The sequence below is a fragment of the Sinocyclocheilus grahami genome, unplaced genomic scaffold (assembly GCF_001515645.1).
Source record: "Sinocyclocheilus grahami isolate Dianchi unplaced genomic scaffold, SAMN03320097.WGS_v1.1 scaffold964.1, whole genome shotgun sequence".
Lineage (NCBI taxonomy): Eukaryota > Metazoa > Chordata > Actinopteri > Cypriniformes > Cyprinidae > Sinocyclocheilus > Sinocyclocheilus grahami.
In genome coordinates this window covers 297,228-314,018 of record NW_015506143.1, presented here as the reverse complement: position 1 = coordinate 314,018, position 16,791 = coordinate 297,228, and the positions used below count along the sequence as shown (strand labels likewise).

General features: G+C 38.8%; 1 protein-coding gene across 1 annotated transcript in view; it reads right to left on the bottom strand.

Annotated features, from left to right (window-relative positions):
- The window catches only part of LOC107564797 (IQ motif and SEC7 domain-containing protein 1-like), an 81,028-nt gene extending 66,958 nt beyond the window's left edge, over positions 1-14,070 (bottom strand). The window contains exons 1-3 of the mRNA XM_016249954.1: positions 13,779-14,070; positions 9,773-9,802; positions 9,403-9,510 (exon numbers count right to left, since the gene is read on the bottom strand). Of these exons, the coding sequence (XP_016105440.1) occupies positions 9,403-9,510; positions 9,773-9,802; positions 13,779-14,008 (368 nt within the window). The 5' untranslated portion in view covers positions 14,009-14,070. The remainder of the gene's footprint in view (positions 1-9,402; positions 9,511-9,772; positions 9,803-13,778) is intronic.
- Between the last annotated feature and the right edge of the window lie 2,721 nt (positions 14,071-16,791).

Here is a 16,791-nt window from a genome sequence, read left to right as displayed (position 1 = left end):
GTTTCAGCTCCCTCCACAGATTTTCTATAGGATTGAGGTCTGGAGACTGCAAAGGCCCCTCCATGATCTTAATGTGCTTCTTCTTAAACCACTCCTTTGTTGCCTCGGCGGTATGTTTCGGGTCATTGTCATGCTGGAAGACCCATCCATGACTCATCTTCAGTGTGCTGGCTGAGGGAAGGAGGTTCTTGTCCAAGATTTTACAATAAATGACCCCGTCCATTTTCCCCTCAATGCGGTGAAGTTGTCCTGTTCCCTTAGCAGAAAAACAGCCCCAAAGCATAATGTTTCCACCTCCGTGCTTGACTTTAGGGATGTGTTCTTGGGGTCATAGTCAGCATTTCTCTCCCTCCAAACACGGCGAGTCGAGTTAGTGCCAAAGAGCTCAATTTTGGTCTCATCTGACCACAGCACTTTCTCCCAAGCCTACTCTGAATCATTTAGATGTTCTTTGGCAAACTTTAAATGGGCCTGTACATGTGCCTTCTAGAGCAGGGGACCTTGCGGGCGCTGCAGGATTTCAGTCCATTGCGACGTAATGTGTAACCAATGTTTTGCTTGGTGACTGTGGTCCCAGCTGCCTTAAGATCATTAATAAGCTCCTCCCGTGTAGTTCGGGGCTGATCCCTCACCTTTCTCATGATCATCCTTACCCCATGAGGCAAGATCTTGCACAGAGTTCCAGACCAAGGCCGATTGATGGCTGTTTTGCATTTCTTCCAGTTCCGAATAATCGCACCAACAGTTGTCTCCTTCTCACCAAGCCTTCTTGCAACCACCTTCTTGCTGATGGTCTTGTAGCCCATTCAAGCCTTGTGCAGATCTACAATCTTGTCTCTGACATCCATTGACAGCTCTTTGGTCTTGCCCATGGTGGTGGGAGAGGTTGGAATGGAAGATACAGATTGTGTGGACAGATGTCTTAAACACCTAAGGAGCTGACATTAGGAGTAACTTCTTAAAGTGACAGGACTAATCTGTGTTCCACATGAGCACATAACCAAACTGTGAGAGCCAGAATTCTTGCTGGTTGGTAGGGGATCAAATACTTATTTCACTCACTGAAATGCTCAATTTCTAACCTTTATATAATGTGTTTTTTCTGGATGTTTTTGGTTGATATTCTTTCTCTATCCATTAAAATAAACCTACCATAACAATTACAGACCCTTCATTTCTATGTAAGTGGACAAACTTACAAAATCAGCAGAGGATCAAATAAATATTGCCCCCACGGTATGGTGAGAATTAAATTATACTTTAGCGGTTTAACCCACAATAAAATAGAGTATTAGTAAGATAGATTCCAACAGAAAACTAAAAAAGCTACACTGAGCTACAAACACGGATCACACAGCAGCACGGCAGACAGGAACAGGAAGTCGGGAACAGAAAACATTAGATGGTTCTGAACAAGTGCCAGTCTTGGCCGAGCACCAATTCCAGCTCTGGCTCCAGCCAGTGGAAAAGTAAAAAAGTAAATGTAAGACCTTGATCAGTCTACCAGAACCAACTGTGGAATTTGACCTTAAGGAGCCCAGCTGGAAAGAGGTGCAGGAGGTGTTCAAAAAAAGCAAGAACAATCTCAGTCCCAGGACTGAGTGGGGTACCTTACAGGGTCAGGGTCAAAGACTGCCCAAGGCTACTCCACAGGCTATGGAGGATCCTGAAGGTGATCTGGAGGAGGGGCAAGGTAGCCCACCAGTGGAGGTACACAGAAGGAGTGTGGATTCCGAAGGAGGAAGAATCAAAGAACATTGATCAATTCAGAATCATCTCTCTGCTCAGTGTTGAAGGAAAGATATTCTTCAGCATTGTTGCAAGGCACCTTACAGACTACCTCCTGAGGAACTCATACGTTGATACTTCTGTCCAGAAAGGAGGAATCCCCGAAGGTGCCAGGGTGTACAGAGCACACAGGTGTGGTCACTCAGCTGATCAGGGAAGCCTGGGAGAACAAGGGGGACTTGGGGGTACTGTGACTTGACTTTACAAATGCTTATGGATCCAAACCTCACAAGCTGGTAGAGGTGGCTCTGGCTTGGTACCATATACCAGCCAAGTTTCACAGATCTCATTTTGGACTATTACAGTGGTTTCAGCCTAAGATTCTCTTCCGGGGTCCATTACTGCTGAGTGCCTTGCACTCAGAAAAGGGATCATCACCATTTCAGTGATCCTTTTCTCACTTGCCATGAACATGCTGGTGAAGTGGTAAAGCTTGGTTGAGGTGCAGTGTAGAGGACCCCCTCAAAGACTGGCATCCGACAACCACCAATTAAAGATTTAAGGATGACCTGACTGTGACAACTGCATCTGTCCCTGGGAACGAGTGGATCCTGAAGGGCCTGGGAGAGCTGATGACCTGGGCTCGCATGAGACTTAAGCCAGCAAAGTCCAGATCCCTGGTGTTGAAGAAAGGAAAGGTCACAGACAAGTTTCAATTTATACTTGAAACTGGGTAATACCCAGATACCATCTATCATGGAAAGAAACCGTTAAGAGCCTGGGGAAGATGTTTGACTGCCGTCTGAGAGACACAGCATCCATCTGAACCACCAACCAACAGCTAGAAGTCTGGCTAGGTGGGGTGGACAAGTCAGGCCTACCTGGCAAGTTTAAGGCCTGGATTTACCAACATGGGATCCTGCCAAGGATTCTTTGGCCCCTTTTAGTCTATGAGGTTCCAATTTCCACAGTGGAGGGCTTTGAGAGGAGGATCAGTAGGTTTTTATGGAAGTAGCTTGGATTACCCCGAAGCCTAAGCAACATTGCCTTATATGGGCAAAACAACAAGCTGAAACTCCCCGTCAGCAGTGTGAATGATTAATTTATTGTGACCTGTCCTAGGGAGGTGTTGCAACATAGGGAGTCGTATAACCCGAAAGTCTCTCAGGCGGAGCAGGGAGCCTGGACAAGGTGGGAACAAGTAGTAGAATGCAGAGTTACTTGGGCCGAGCTCTGGAAATCTGAGCCCCACCAAATAAAATTCTTATTCCAGGCTGTCTATGACATACTACCAAGCTCATCCAATTTGTTCTGTTGAGGAAAGGCAGAGTCACCAACTTGCCCTCTGTGTCTGAAGAGAAGGACCTTGGATTATATCCTCGGCAGCTGTTCAAGAGCCCTGAATGAGGGATGCTATAGTTGGCGTCATGACAAAGTTCTGAAAACCATCTCCAGAGGGAGATGAAACAAAAACCCCCTGAAACTGGGAGTTCCCCGAAACTGTTGCTATAACATCGCTGAGGCCAGACATGGTGCTGATCTCAGAAGCCTCCAAGCAGATTATTCTCTTAGAACTCACAGTCCCCTGGGAAGATCGTATTGAGGAGGCCAATGAGAGGAAGAGATCTAAGTACATAGAGCTGGTGAAAAAGTGCCAAAGAAAAGGTGTGAGCCCATTGAGGTGGGATGTATGAATGAGGCATTTGAATGAATGAAAGGCATCTATATAGCTCTTTATTGTGTATTGCTGTACACCCAAAGCGCTTTACAATCATATGGGGGGGGGGTCTCTTCTCAACCACCACCAGTGTGCAGCATCTACCTGGATGATGTGATGGCAGCCACAGAACATTGGCACCAGTGCGCTCACCACACACCAGGTGAAGCGGAGACAGAGTGATAGAGCCAATCAAGTGAATGGGGATTATTATTAGAAGACCATGATTGACAAGGGCCAGTGGAGGGAATTTGGCCAGGACACCGGCGTTACACCCCTACTCTTTACGAGAAGTGCCATGGGATTTTTTTAGTGACCACAGAGAGTCAGGACCTCACTTTAACGTCTCGTTCAAAAGACGGAGCTTGTTGACAGTATAGTGTCCTCAACTAGGGCATTAGGACCCACACAGACCACAGGGTGAGCACCCCCTGCTGGCCTCACTAACACCTCTTCCAACAGCAACCTAGTTTTCCCAGAAGGTCTCTCATCCAGGTACTAACCAGGTTCAGTCCTGCTTCGTTTCAGTGGGCAACCAGTCTTATGCTGCAGGGTAATATGTCTGTAGAGGGTTTGCAGGGTCTACAACATGCTGGGCATCAGAGGGGCCAGTAGACAAAGGGACATTAAGTCAGTCACAGAGGCAGTGGAGCTTGCTTCAAGGTGGCTCAGATCAGGAGAGGAGAGATATGGGTGGGGTACTGCTACCTAGACACAAGTCCCCGGGACTTGATCAACCCCGGTTGGGTCGCCAGGGCAAGGGTGTCTGATTGTTAAAAGACCCAAAACACCAGATGACCCCAGGAAACTTCACTGATGATGTGTCCAGAAGCATCACATGGTGATGTATGTTAAAATAAATAAAACTAATAATAATAATAATAATAATGTAACTTATTAAATCATAATTTTAAGGAATATAACAATTTTCATCCATGTTTTAATTTAAACAGTAACCCTCTGTTGCAGAACCAAACATGTAAATTAATTCTTAATTTTAATTTGATTGCATTTAAAAATATTTTATTCAAGTTTTAAAGTTTTTATGCATTCATTTAATTACCAAGATAATAAAATGTGTATTAAATCATAAAATACAGAATCCAGACACAAAGCATGCATTATTGTTTTAATCAATTATTGTGGATATAGGTGATTATATTAGACATGAATATTAGACATGCTTTTTAAATATTAAAATGGAATTAAATTACGAAAATGGAATCCAGAAAAATGGAACTTGGGAAAAATAAAATTAATTTCATAGGGCCCTCACTACACACTACAGCATTTCTGGTTTGGTGGCCTCTCTCTCTCTCTCTCTCTCTCTCTCTCTCTCTCTCTCTCTCGGTCTCTCTCTGTTTCTCTGGTCACGGGCAGCTAACACACACTGACAGCTCGTCCCATGAGTGTGACGGACACAGCTCTGCCCTGGATGAGGCTTTGTTTAAGACGGGTTTATTCCTGTGAGGATACTCCCGCCCACTCAGTGCAGTAAGAGCTGAGCTCTGCCTCACATCACGTCAACACGTGTCCTCTATTAACAAGCTGGACTATATTCTCATCGCATTCACTGCATCGTATGTGTGTAAATGCATGTTTATATTCATAATTTCTGCAATTTCATTAACTCATTCATGGAATTAATGCATTTCACAAATTCATGAATTTCTGCAAATTGTGAGAGAGTCGCTCACAGTAATAATCACAACATTGACAGGTACAAGGAAAAATACTAACAGTGAGATACTTAATTTTTTCCAACTACTTACCTAATGAATATAAGATATAATACATTATTATGAGTCTGATGCTGTCAGAAATTGTCTGAGAAACAATTATATAAATTAAATTAATAAAATCAGCTGTAGTTTCTTTTTCAAACCTTTTTTTTTTTTTTTAAAGCAGTCTTGACATGCTTTGTTATTTTAATATTTTCCTTGCGGTTCACTTATAATATTAATAGAGTTTTGTGCATAAAAAACAAACAGTGTTTGCAAAACACATCTCAACCCTCATTCTCACTCTCTGCTGATTATGCTACAAATGCTTCTGATGGTGCTTCACCTTTTTATTGAATCTGAAACCTTCCTTTCAGAAATGAATGGCTGTTGTAGCTCTAGCTGTGTTAATTAGCAATCTGGTGTGATCTCACTAGACACAAGATGGCTGAAATCATACTAGAATTCAAACTACAGATACAGAGTTTGTTTCTTTCCAACAAACAAAAATCAGTGAAAACTGCTGAAGCACAGAGTGAAATACGGTGAAAAAAAATCCATGACAAATTCATGAGCTTCAGGTCACCTTCAAGTCTCACATCTGGAAGTATAAAAGGGCTGCACATAACACATCTCAACACATTCGAACAGAACATTTCTCCAGAAGCATCACATGGTGATGTATGTTAAAATAAATAAAACTAATAATAATAATAATAATAATGTAACTTATTAAATCATAATTTTAAGGAATATAACAATTTTCATCCATGTTTTAATTTAAACAGTAACCCTCTGTTGCAGAACCAAACATGTAAATTAATTCTTAATTTTAATTTGATTGCATTTAAAAATATTTTATTCAAGTTTTAAAGTTTTTATGCATTCATTTAATTACCAAGATAATAAAATGTGTATTAAATCATAAAATACAGAATCCAGACACAAAGCATGCATTATTGTTTTAATCAATTATTGTGGATATAGGTGATTATATTAGACATGAATATTAGACATGCTTTTTAAATATTAAAATGGAATTAAATTACGAAAATGGAATCCAGAAAAATGGAACTTGGGAAAAATAAAATTAATTTCATAGGGCCCTCACTACACACTACAGCATTTCTGGTTTGGTGGCCTCTCTCTCTCTCTCTCTCTCTCTCTCTCTCTCTCTCTCTCTCGCTCTCTCTCTGTTTCTCTGGTCACGGGCAGCTAACACACACTGACAGCTCGTCCCATGAGTGTGACGGACACAGCTCTGCCCTGGATGAGGCTTTGTTTAAGACGGGTTTATTCCTGTGAGGATACTCCCGCCCACTCAGTGCAGTAAGAGCTGAGCTCTGCCTCACATCACGTCAACACGTGTCCTCTATTAACAAGCTGGACTATATTCTCATCGCATTCACTGCATCGTATGTGTGTAAATGCATGTTTATATTCATAATTTCTGCAATTTCATTAACTCATTCATGGAATTAATGCATTTCACAAATTCATGAATTTCTGCAAATTGTGAGAGAGTCGCTCACAGTAATAATCACAACATTGACAGGTACAAGGAAAAATACTAACAGTGAGATACTTAATTTTTTCCAACTACTTACCTAATGAATATAAGATATAATACATTATTATGAGTCTGATGCTGTCAGAAATTGTCTGAGAAACAATTATATAAATTAAATTAATAAAATCAGCTGTAGTTTCTTTTTCAAACCTTTTTTTTTTTTTTTAAAGCAGTCTTGACATGCTTTGTTATTTTAATATTTTCCTTGCGGTTCACTTATAATATTAATAGAGTTTTGTGCATAAAAAACAAACAGTGTTTGCAAAACACATCTCAACCCTCATTCTCACTCTCTGCTGATTATGCTACAAATGCTTCTGATGGTGCTTCACCTTTTTATTGAATCTGAAACCTTCCTTTCAGAAATGAATGGCTGTTGTAGCTCTAGCTGTGTTAATTAGCAATCTGGTGTGATCTCACTAGACACAAGATGGCTGAAATCATACTAGAATTCAAACTACAGATACAGAGTTTGTTTCTTTCCAACAAACAAAAATCAGTGAAAACTGCTGAAGCACAGAGTGAAATACGGTGAAAAAAAATCCATGACAAATTCATGAGCTTCAGGTCACCTTCAAGTCTCACATCTGGAAGTATAAAAGGGCTGCACATAACACATCTCAACACATTCGAACAGAACATTTCAACCGCTGTTAAAATGCTTGGTACTGTAAACGCATATCAATATAAAGTCACCACTTCAATTTCTGCACTAAAAGGAAATAGAGTTTTGCCAACATACAGATATTGGAACAAATAAACTTGTCTCAGCTTCAGGCAGCACACACACACAGTCCACTATAACCTGTTCACTCACTGTATGATACAATACACTTGCCAAAATCACTAGCTCCAATCATATACCAAAAATTGGGTGGACATGTATATATTGGTTCCCAGATTCATTTAATGGGCATTTATGAAGAAGAATTAATGTATGGATTTGACAGACAAATCTTTGAATAAGGTAAACGTCCTTAAATTCTGTATTGTTATTTCAACTATATATAGTACATCGTTTTTTAAATGCATTAATTTATTCAATGTGATATTATAACTGTTATGCATGTCAGCAAACCCAAATGCACACAAGCAAAAAGCGTTTCTGGGAGTTTAAGAAAAGAAAATCAAAGGTTTGACCCCCAGAGCTGATGTGATTTCTCACAACAGCAGTGATATCTGTCAAGTACACTGTTAAAAATTACAGTGAATTTAACGGTAAAAGACTGTAAAAATGCTACAGTAAAAACCTGTTAAATGGTAAATGGTAAATTCCCCTACTATATACGGTGAAAAACGGTATTGGACATTACATGTATTGGACATTAATTTTACTGTAGTATACCGTTTTTGGTATACTACAGTAAAGACCGTATAATTTACAGTAAATAACTGTAAATTGACATTCCCAGAATTCCCTGCATTACATTTTAAATTTGATGTTGTACATTAGGGTTGTGTGTTACACCTAATGTTGTTAAATGAATGTTTATAGCATTATTTCAGTTTCATGTGTGTTACCGTGATGGTGTTTAGTGTTTGTGTGAATGGCACTGTGCACCTTCTATATATGTTATTATTTAAAAGCTGCTTGTGATGGGCTTTGGTTCATCATGTGACTTTCTCATCACCTCCTGCATTTGATGGTTATCAGTGTATTACAAAGGTACAAAACAGATTTCAGTACTTCAATAGGTTGGTATATTAACATTATATAAATTAATTAAATTACGGTATTTAACTGTAAATTTAAGTTAAAACCGTGAAACCTAAAACATTGCTACCTTATTTTTTACAGTAAAATTCCGTCAACCACAGCTGCCGGTTTTTTACCATAAATTGTACGGAATTTTTTTTACAGTGTAGTAGCAACATTATATGTGTGCTATTTCAAATAAGTAAATACAAGTTTACAGCACCTTCAATTATCAGCCCAGTCTGCCTTTGTCAACTGTTTTTTATATGCATATACATATAAGTCTCATTCACACAGACTGCAAAACTCAATAAATACAAACTGTATTTTGTTTTCTTGCCTTAAATGTCCCGTGAAATCTACAGTACACTACAGTCTCCCCATTGGTTTCTTTCACAGAAACAAATTCACACAGTCAAAGCCAAATGAAGAACTTGAAATGTGACATTTCAAGCGGACCATTAAACACTGACACATTCCTCACATCACAAGCATCCTCAACTGAGCTCATTTCTCATCACATATCCTGGTGTTTGGTGTTCTTCACCAGAGTGACTGTGATTTTTACACATACTGCATGAAATGAATCTAGCTAGTTTAACATCACTCATTCAAACTTTAAATGTGTTCCGTTCATTAATACTGTATGCCTGCTATTATTAATATAAATATAATTCTTTGGGTGTTTCATTTAGTAATGTGCCTTATGACCTGAAGATGTCAGTTCTGTATGTTGTACAACCTACAATATACTATCAGGTGTAAAAATAAATGATTGTAAATATTGTCACTTACTGTCATTGACAAGTGACTAACGATGAGTCAAATTCATCAAATTGAACAAAGGAAATAATTACAAAGTTGCATTCCACTTGCTATGACTTACTGTCATTGAAAAAATAATAAAATTCTAGTATAGTATACAAACACCCTACAATATGATCTAAACAAAGACGAGAGTTTACAGTACCCGAAGGATGCAGACTTCCTCTGTCGGCTCGGCACAGTTCTCCTGCACACGGCTGATCTGAGGCTGCTGGGACTGTCTGTCGTTTCCACAGGAAGAGAGGCATGTCTTCTGCAGAAAGAAACACAACACAGACTCCAGACACTTCACAAGAGTCTGCAGCAGAACGTCCGAGCTGATGCTGCTCAAGTTACACACGAGTGGATGCGGAGCGGGACAGCTGCTGTCACCGAATGTGATGCACCCAAATGAACAGGGGTTAGCAACCACTCAGAGCACCCAATACTCACAGAGTAATGTGGTTTATAATCGACACATTTAAAATCTTTTACAATTCAGACAATATTCACCAGTACAACAGAAGTCAACATACCTGACGATTCTTGTACTGCCATATTCTGACCTGAAACACACAAAAATCTTTTTTTTTAGGAAAACATATCTAAACAGAGTAGAACAAATCAAAATCACATTTAGAGTTACACTGGAATGGAAAGCATTCAGTAAACCTTGCCTATTGTAAATACATATGCTTTTTAACAAGTGCCACTACAGAATAATGACAAATTTCAGCATATATTTCAGGAATTACAGTTTTTTTCAACTGCATACATATTCAAGACTTTGCCTCTTTTTTTCAAAACTCCAAGAATTGCACACGCAATATGCAAAATATGTCAGCATTTCCCATACATTGATTTACTTGTGGCGGCCCACCACAATATTAGAACTAACCGTCACAAATAGATTTGGGTCAAGTCGGGTGTTTCGGGCGCAGGTGTTTTTTATATGAATGTATCTCTAACCAACTGTCTTCAGAAAAGTTTCAATAGCATTTTCATTTCATCTTATACAGTGGGGCAATTGTATGTATAAGGCCTGATAAAGTAGCGTTAAATGAGCACAACGTGCATATGCACACATAGGCACATGTTGCTGTTTTCTATGAAGGATTTACACACTCTCAGAAATGAAGGTACAGAAGCTGTCACTGGGGTGGTACCTTTTCAAAAGGTACACTTTTGTACATTTTAGGTACTAATATGTACCTTTAAGGTACCAATATGGACTCTTTAGGTACAAAGGTGTGCCTTTTGAAAAGGTACCGCCCCAGTGACAACTTTTGTACCTTTATTTCCTGAGAGTGCAGTGTGTTAAGGTTTTATTATTAAGGGTGACTACTGTAATTTCATGTCAGTACTAAAATACATTTACATCACTAGGTTGAAAGTTTTTTACAAAATGATATTACTAAAACTAACTCTCTTCTATGTGTGTTGGTAAGTCATAAACATATTCCCAGTATGCTTTATTGTTTAACATCCTTGCTAACATCACTTAATAAATATATTTTTCCAACCCAGCAGTCAGGTCCTCTGTACACTTCAAATCCTCTTATTATCAGCTCAACCATGGGTTCTTGGTTAATTAGCCTACAAACTTTATATTTGCAAAAATTATGGTTTTCAGTTTAATGATTCAGTGAGTGTTTTGACTCATGAACTGTCTGGGCCAGAATAGTTTTGTGAACTGGTTTAATTGATTTATTTAAAAGATTTGACGGGAAAAGAATGACAATTTTTTCAACTGAGTTATGCTCAACAATACATCAATACAGTATGTAAACGAGGAGAACAGTACAGGTCCGATTACAGAGCCTTGTGGGACACCAGTGCTCAGACTCATGGTAGAGTCAACAGACTCATATGCTGGTGTCTATTCTGAAGATATTCTGTCAGAAAATCAAAGATCCAGTTACAGAGAGAAATGTCCTTTGAGGGCACTATGTTACTGAATCCCATACTGTGATGAAATATCGGTCTCGTATTTGTTCCTCTCTTATTCAAGGAGTCATGAATCAATCAATGAGAAGATGCCACATACTTTGCACAACTAAAACAACAGATTTGAGTGCAACAAGACAGCAGTCATTCAGCTAAGTATTTCTGCCTTTTCTGTTGACATCAAAATAGTACTTTTATTAATGTATGAAATAACTACAGACTGGGCAAGATAAAGAAAATCAACCAGAAAAACCGGTAGACTAATGTGTGATGTTGTGATTTGGAGTATGAAAATCTACTTACACTCTAAAAAAAAATCTGTAAAAATAGGGCACAATATACTGTATAACTTCAAGGAATTTCTCTGTATTTATTTTTTACAGGTGTTTTACCAGTATTTTGAATGTTCCACTTCATTGCATTGTGTTTTATAGTTAACAGAAATGTCTGTAAAATTAATGGACATGTCACGTGTAATGAGCTGCCAGTACATTTTCTGTTATTTTACGGATTTATTTTTTACAGTGAATCTCACCTGACATGTTTTCGAAGTTGCAGCAGAGGTGTGAAATACAGGGGTAGCAGAGGGTTTCCTAGACCTCATGAACATCTAAACCGTGGGAGTCCCTCACAACAAACTTTAGAAATGTTATCACTTGGAGCTTATTTTTTCTCGAACTTGATAGCTGATTTCAGCAGATTTAACCAACATCTGCAACACTGCTGCCTTGGAGCCTGCTTATGGGACCTCTTCAGTCAGAGATTCATCACACACACACCAATTCAGAATGCCAGTTTCAAGACAGAAAATAGTTTGGTTAGTTTAGCTTGACAGTATCGAAATCTTAAACCAGCCCAGTGTTTCCCCTGCCATTATATTAAGGTCAAGTTAATTTTATTTAATTATATGTTCTCTATAGCGCCAGATCACAACAGAAGTCATTTAAAGTTACCTTTCTTATAGAACATGTCTATACCTTGTTCTTTCATTAAGCAAACTAAATAGCCTTATGTTAACCGTTTCATTTGAGTAAAACTATCATCATGTCATACACAGACAGAAATGTAAATGTATTCACGGCAACCCGTCAAAATAAACGTTTGGTTTAACTTGAGGGCATTGGCAGAAATATATTACTATTTTTGAGTAGAATGTACGTAACAGACTGCTACTACTACTACTAAAATTATTAAAACCTTATTTTTAAGGAATAAGCATTCAATATTTCTTCAATGTTTTAATTGTAATATTAAATGACCTTTAATTTTCCCAAAATTTTTTTCATTACTTAAAAGATAGATTAAATGAATGTTTTATGCCTTAAAACAAAATGTAAATACACAACACAGAATTTCTGAGCAAAAAAATCACAAGGCTATTGTAAGAATAAATGAAACTTGTTTTATGCTTTCAAATTAGACATGCTAAAACAGAATTTGGTTACAATAAAACATAAGGTTGGACAAATAAAACATTTCATAGGGCCCTAAACGTAATATTTGTTAAACTTTTAATAAATTGATGTTAAATTGTTTAAGTTTCATGATTTTAATTAATTAGACATGCTTTTTGATTAATAAAATGTAGTTTAACCATTAAAAAGGTTAAAAAAAAAAGGAATCGGCCCCCCCCCCCCCAAAGCCGTAAACCGAGGGGAAACACTGCAGCCTATGCTGGTTGGTCAGACCTGTAGGTCTTTTTATATGGGCACATTATGGTCAGGCTGGGAGACTACAGCTGAAAGCATTAACTGCCGCAGCTGTTAGAAAAAAAGCACAATCTACTTTAAAGGGGTCATATGATGCTTTTTTAAAGATCATTATTTTGTGTATTTGGTGTAACAGAATATGTTGACATGCTTTAATGTTCAAAAAACACATTATTTTTCAAATACTGTACATTATTGTAGGTCCTCTATGCCCCACCTCTCTCAAACGCTTCGTTTTCTACAAAGTCCCTCCTTCCGACAAGCGCAGTCTGCTCTGATTGGCCAGCTGACCCAGTGCATTGTGATTGGCTGAACACCGTAAGCACTCGTCGGAAATGTAACGCTCCTAACCATAATCACGAGCTTCATCTTTCAAAATAGATGTAAAGACAGAGCCGGAAAGGGGAACAGAGTCGCGTGACAGACACAGTGATGAAGCTGGTATGTGTTTGCAGTACACAAGCCACGGTTAATGCGTGCACATTTGGGCGCATTATGCTAATATTTCCACATAGTGAGGTAGATATGTGGGGGCGTGTTAGAACGAGCCGTTTTAGGGGGGCGTGGCAGAGTCTTAACTTTGATAAAGAATATCTCTTTGGTTTTGAGACTTTAGTCTTTGCAACTTCAGGGATCTTATCTCTGCACAATCAGCTTGTAACACTCCAAAGAGAAAGGAAAACTTGAAATCGCATCATATGACCCCTTTAATAGTATTCTGGACATGTATTTTCAAAATCAAACTAACCAAACACGCTCCAAAATGAGACAAACTCTAAAAACAAATACAATATATAGACTATTAAAAAATGCCACTGTGTACTCGCGTTCACCTTCTAATATCTGATTTGTGGTTTGTGGAGGAAGTGCATGAGAGGAGTCTTACTGCTGCAGCGGGCTGTTCTCCTGGATGCAGCGCAGTCTGCAGGAGAGCAGGTGCCGCTGGTACTCGTGTCTCAGGCGGCTGTTCTCGGCGCACAGGTCGGACACATGCTGCTCCAGCTCAAAGATGCGCCTCTTCTGCCGCTCCAGCAGCGTCTGCTGGGTCTCTATGATCTTATTCAGCTCCTTCAGGTAGCCCGCTGCCTTCGTCGGATTCTCGGTCCGGCTGTCCATCGTCTTCTCATTCAGCTTTACTAACCTGGGCCAAATATCGCCTCTTTCCTCCAGGTGAAGACGCGCGGTGATGTAGGGGAGGTGCGCAGGTCCCGCGCTCAGCCATGCTTCTGTCAAACACTGACTCTGCGTCTCCTGCGGCGGCTCTGTGCCACTGAAGCTTAAATGCGGCTATAGCTTAAAAATCGTTTCCATCACAGTTCTGGAAGGAGTTCGTGGTGCAGTAGAGAATATGCCATACACTAGAATGCACTTATAAATGGTGGCGCAGTAACACCCTGAATACACGCGACGCGACGCGACGCGACGCAACAACGCAGGTGTCTACACTGCGAACGCGCGACGTCAGTCGAATAAACACGCCGCACGCATAAACAAAGGCTCTGATTGGTCGACTGGTTGTCTGCGTCACGATTCCAGCGCAGTCCAGCTCCGGCGTCTGCAGCGTTCTGTTTGGCGTCGCGTCCAGCAGTGTAGCTGTTTTTGACCTGTATTTAGTCATTGCTGTATAGATACAGTTCAGTGCCTTAACAGCCCAATATATGGCAGTTATAGCATTTTTCAGATTTTAAAGACCCCCCTCCCCCCAGTTAGTAGGCCTACTGTTTATTTTAAATAGGGTGAATTAAGGTGGATTGGGACAGTGTTCGAATTTCAGACATGAGCAAGGTTTCTTGCCATAAATTAAAAACATCAGCCGAACACATGATATATTTCTGTAATACTGAAGATGTTAACTACACATCTGAGAAGGAAACAATGTTATATTATGATGAAAGGATTTTTTGGTAATATTTGGGTGATTGGGACACAACGTTTGGGTGATTGGGACAGCACACTTTTTCATTAATTTAGGGTAGTGTAAGAATATTTGCTGTATTGCACAAGTTAGTTCATACTTTAATATATTTTTATTTGCAATATTTCATTTTCTGTTCATCATTATTAAGAGCCCATGTTTATTTCTGTTCAACTTTATTTCTCACTTCATAAATCCATCCAAAATCCAAAACACATGTAACTGAGGCAAAGAAGGCTTGAAGTCCAAAAGTCATTGAAAACACTTAAAAATCAAATATTAGACAAGTAAAAAATAAAAATGCTTCAGGTCCAATAATAATAATAAAAAAAAAAAACTTAAAAAAAGCAACAACAAAAATTTTGGTTAAATAACAGGTTAAAAAAATGTGACCTACACCAACCTTTAAACGAAACATGAATATGGTTTATTTCTGCAACAAAAAAAAACATAAAAAAAAAAAGTTTATCTATAATGCTTCTATTTTCAAAACGCTTCTGTTTCAGAATTTTTATTTTAGCATAAGTCTAGCTAGATCATGACTATTTTTGTGGTTGATTAGGGCTTGCATATATAAACAGGTTGGAAACCACTGATTTAGGGCATACAGAGCATATACAGTGGTTCTCTATTAAAGGTAAATCATTTTCTTAATTAGCAAAGCCTTTAAGCACTGTCCCAATCAACCAAAACGATGCTGTCCCATCCACCCGGGATGGGACAAAATAAAAACAGCCTAATTCTGAAAATTCTGTATAGTTGTACTGTCCCATTTAACCTTATGTCCCAATCACCCTTAATTCACCATAAATGACACTTATTTTGATATATAATGCAAAGACATTTTTAATTGTGGCAAAAGTGTCCAAATACGTTTGGGGTCATGCATAGAGACCATGACCTTTCTGAATGCTGCTGATGAAAGTGTCTTCCAGGAGTTTCTCTTCAGTCCAGCAGCTAGCCCACAGCTTTCGAGAGAGAGCAAGCACAAATCCTGGCAGCGGCAGGTCGCAGCGCCACTTCTGGTGGCATCCCCAGCTGCCAGAGTTCGTGGCAGCTGCCAGTCTTTTTCGCCGTTTCTGCTGTTTGTTCGGTAAAACTACACTGTGTATACTATATCATTTTGAGGGGGACAGAAATGTTATACAGTGGGTACGGAAAGTATTCAGACCCCCTTAAATTTTTCACTCTTTGTTATATTGCAGCCATTTGCTAAAATCATTTAAGTTAATTTTTTTTCCTCATTAATGTACACACAGCACCCCATATTGACAGAAAAACACAGAATTGTTGACATTTTTGCAGATTTATTAAAAAAAGAAAAACTGAAATATCACATGATCCTAAGTATTCAGACCCTTTGCTGTGACACACATATATTTAACTCAGGTGCTGTCCATTTCTTCTGATATATATATATATATATATATATATATATATATACACACATGTACACACACACATATATACAGTATATATTGATGATGTTCTCTGTCTGCATGTTATAAAACTATTTTCCCATGTTTCTTCTTTGCACATTACCCTAGACAGAAGACATAATACAGCGACTGTCACGAATCATATCTGTGCCTGGAACTGCAGCTGAGAAGCAGATGTTTCTAACAGAAGTGATTTAGCCTGAGGTGAGCTATAGAGATGTGTACTACATTAACAATTAGAATAGGAATTTCATTTAAAGCAAAGAAATTAATAAGCAAGTGATGGCTTTGAGGCCTCTAAAGCTACAGGTGTCAATATAATTTGAAGAGCAACAATCAGAGATTATATACCAAGAACAATAAAATGGAAGCATGATTTCACACTTCTTTAATTGTTGGCTTCCAAACTGCAGTACTTCAGTATAAGTAGCAACTTAATTAAAAAGATTAAACTGAAACCTTAAATGTGGTTAAAGTTGTCTGTTTGTCACATTAAAATGAATACTGTACATTTCTTAGGTTCTGATTTATTGGTTGCAAACCAA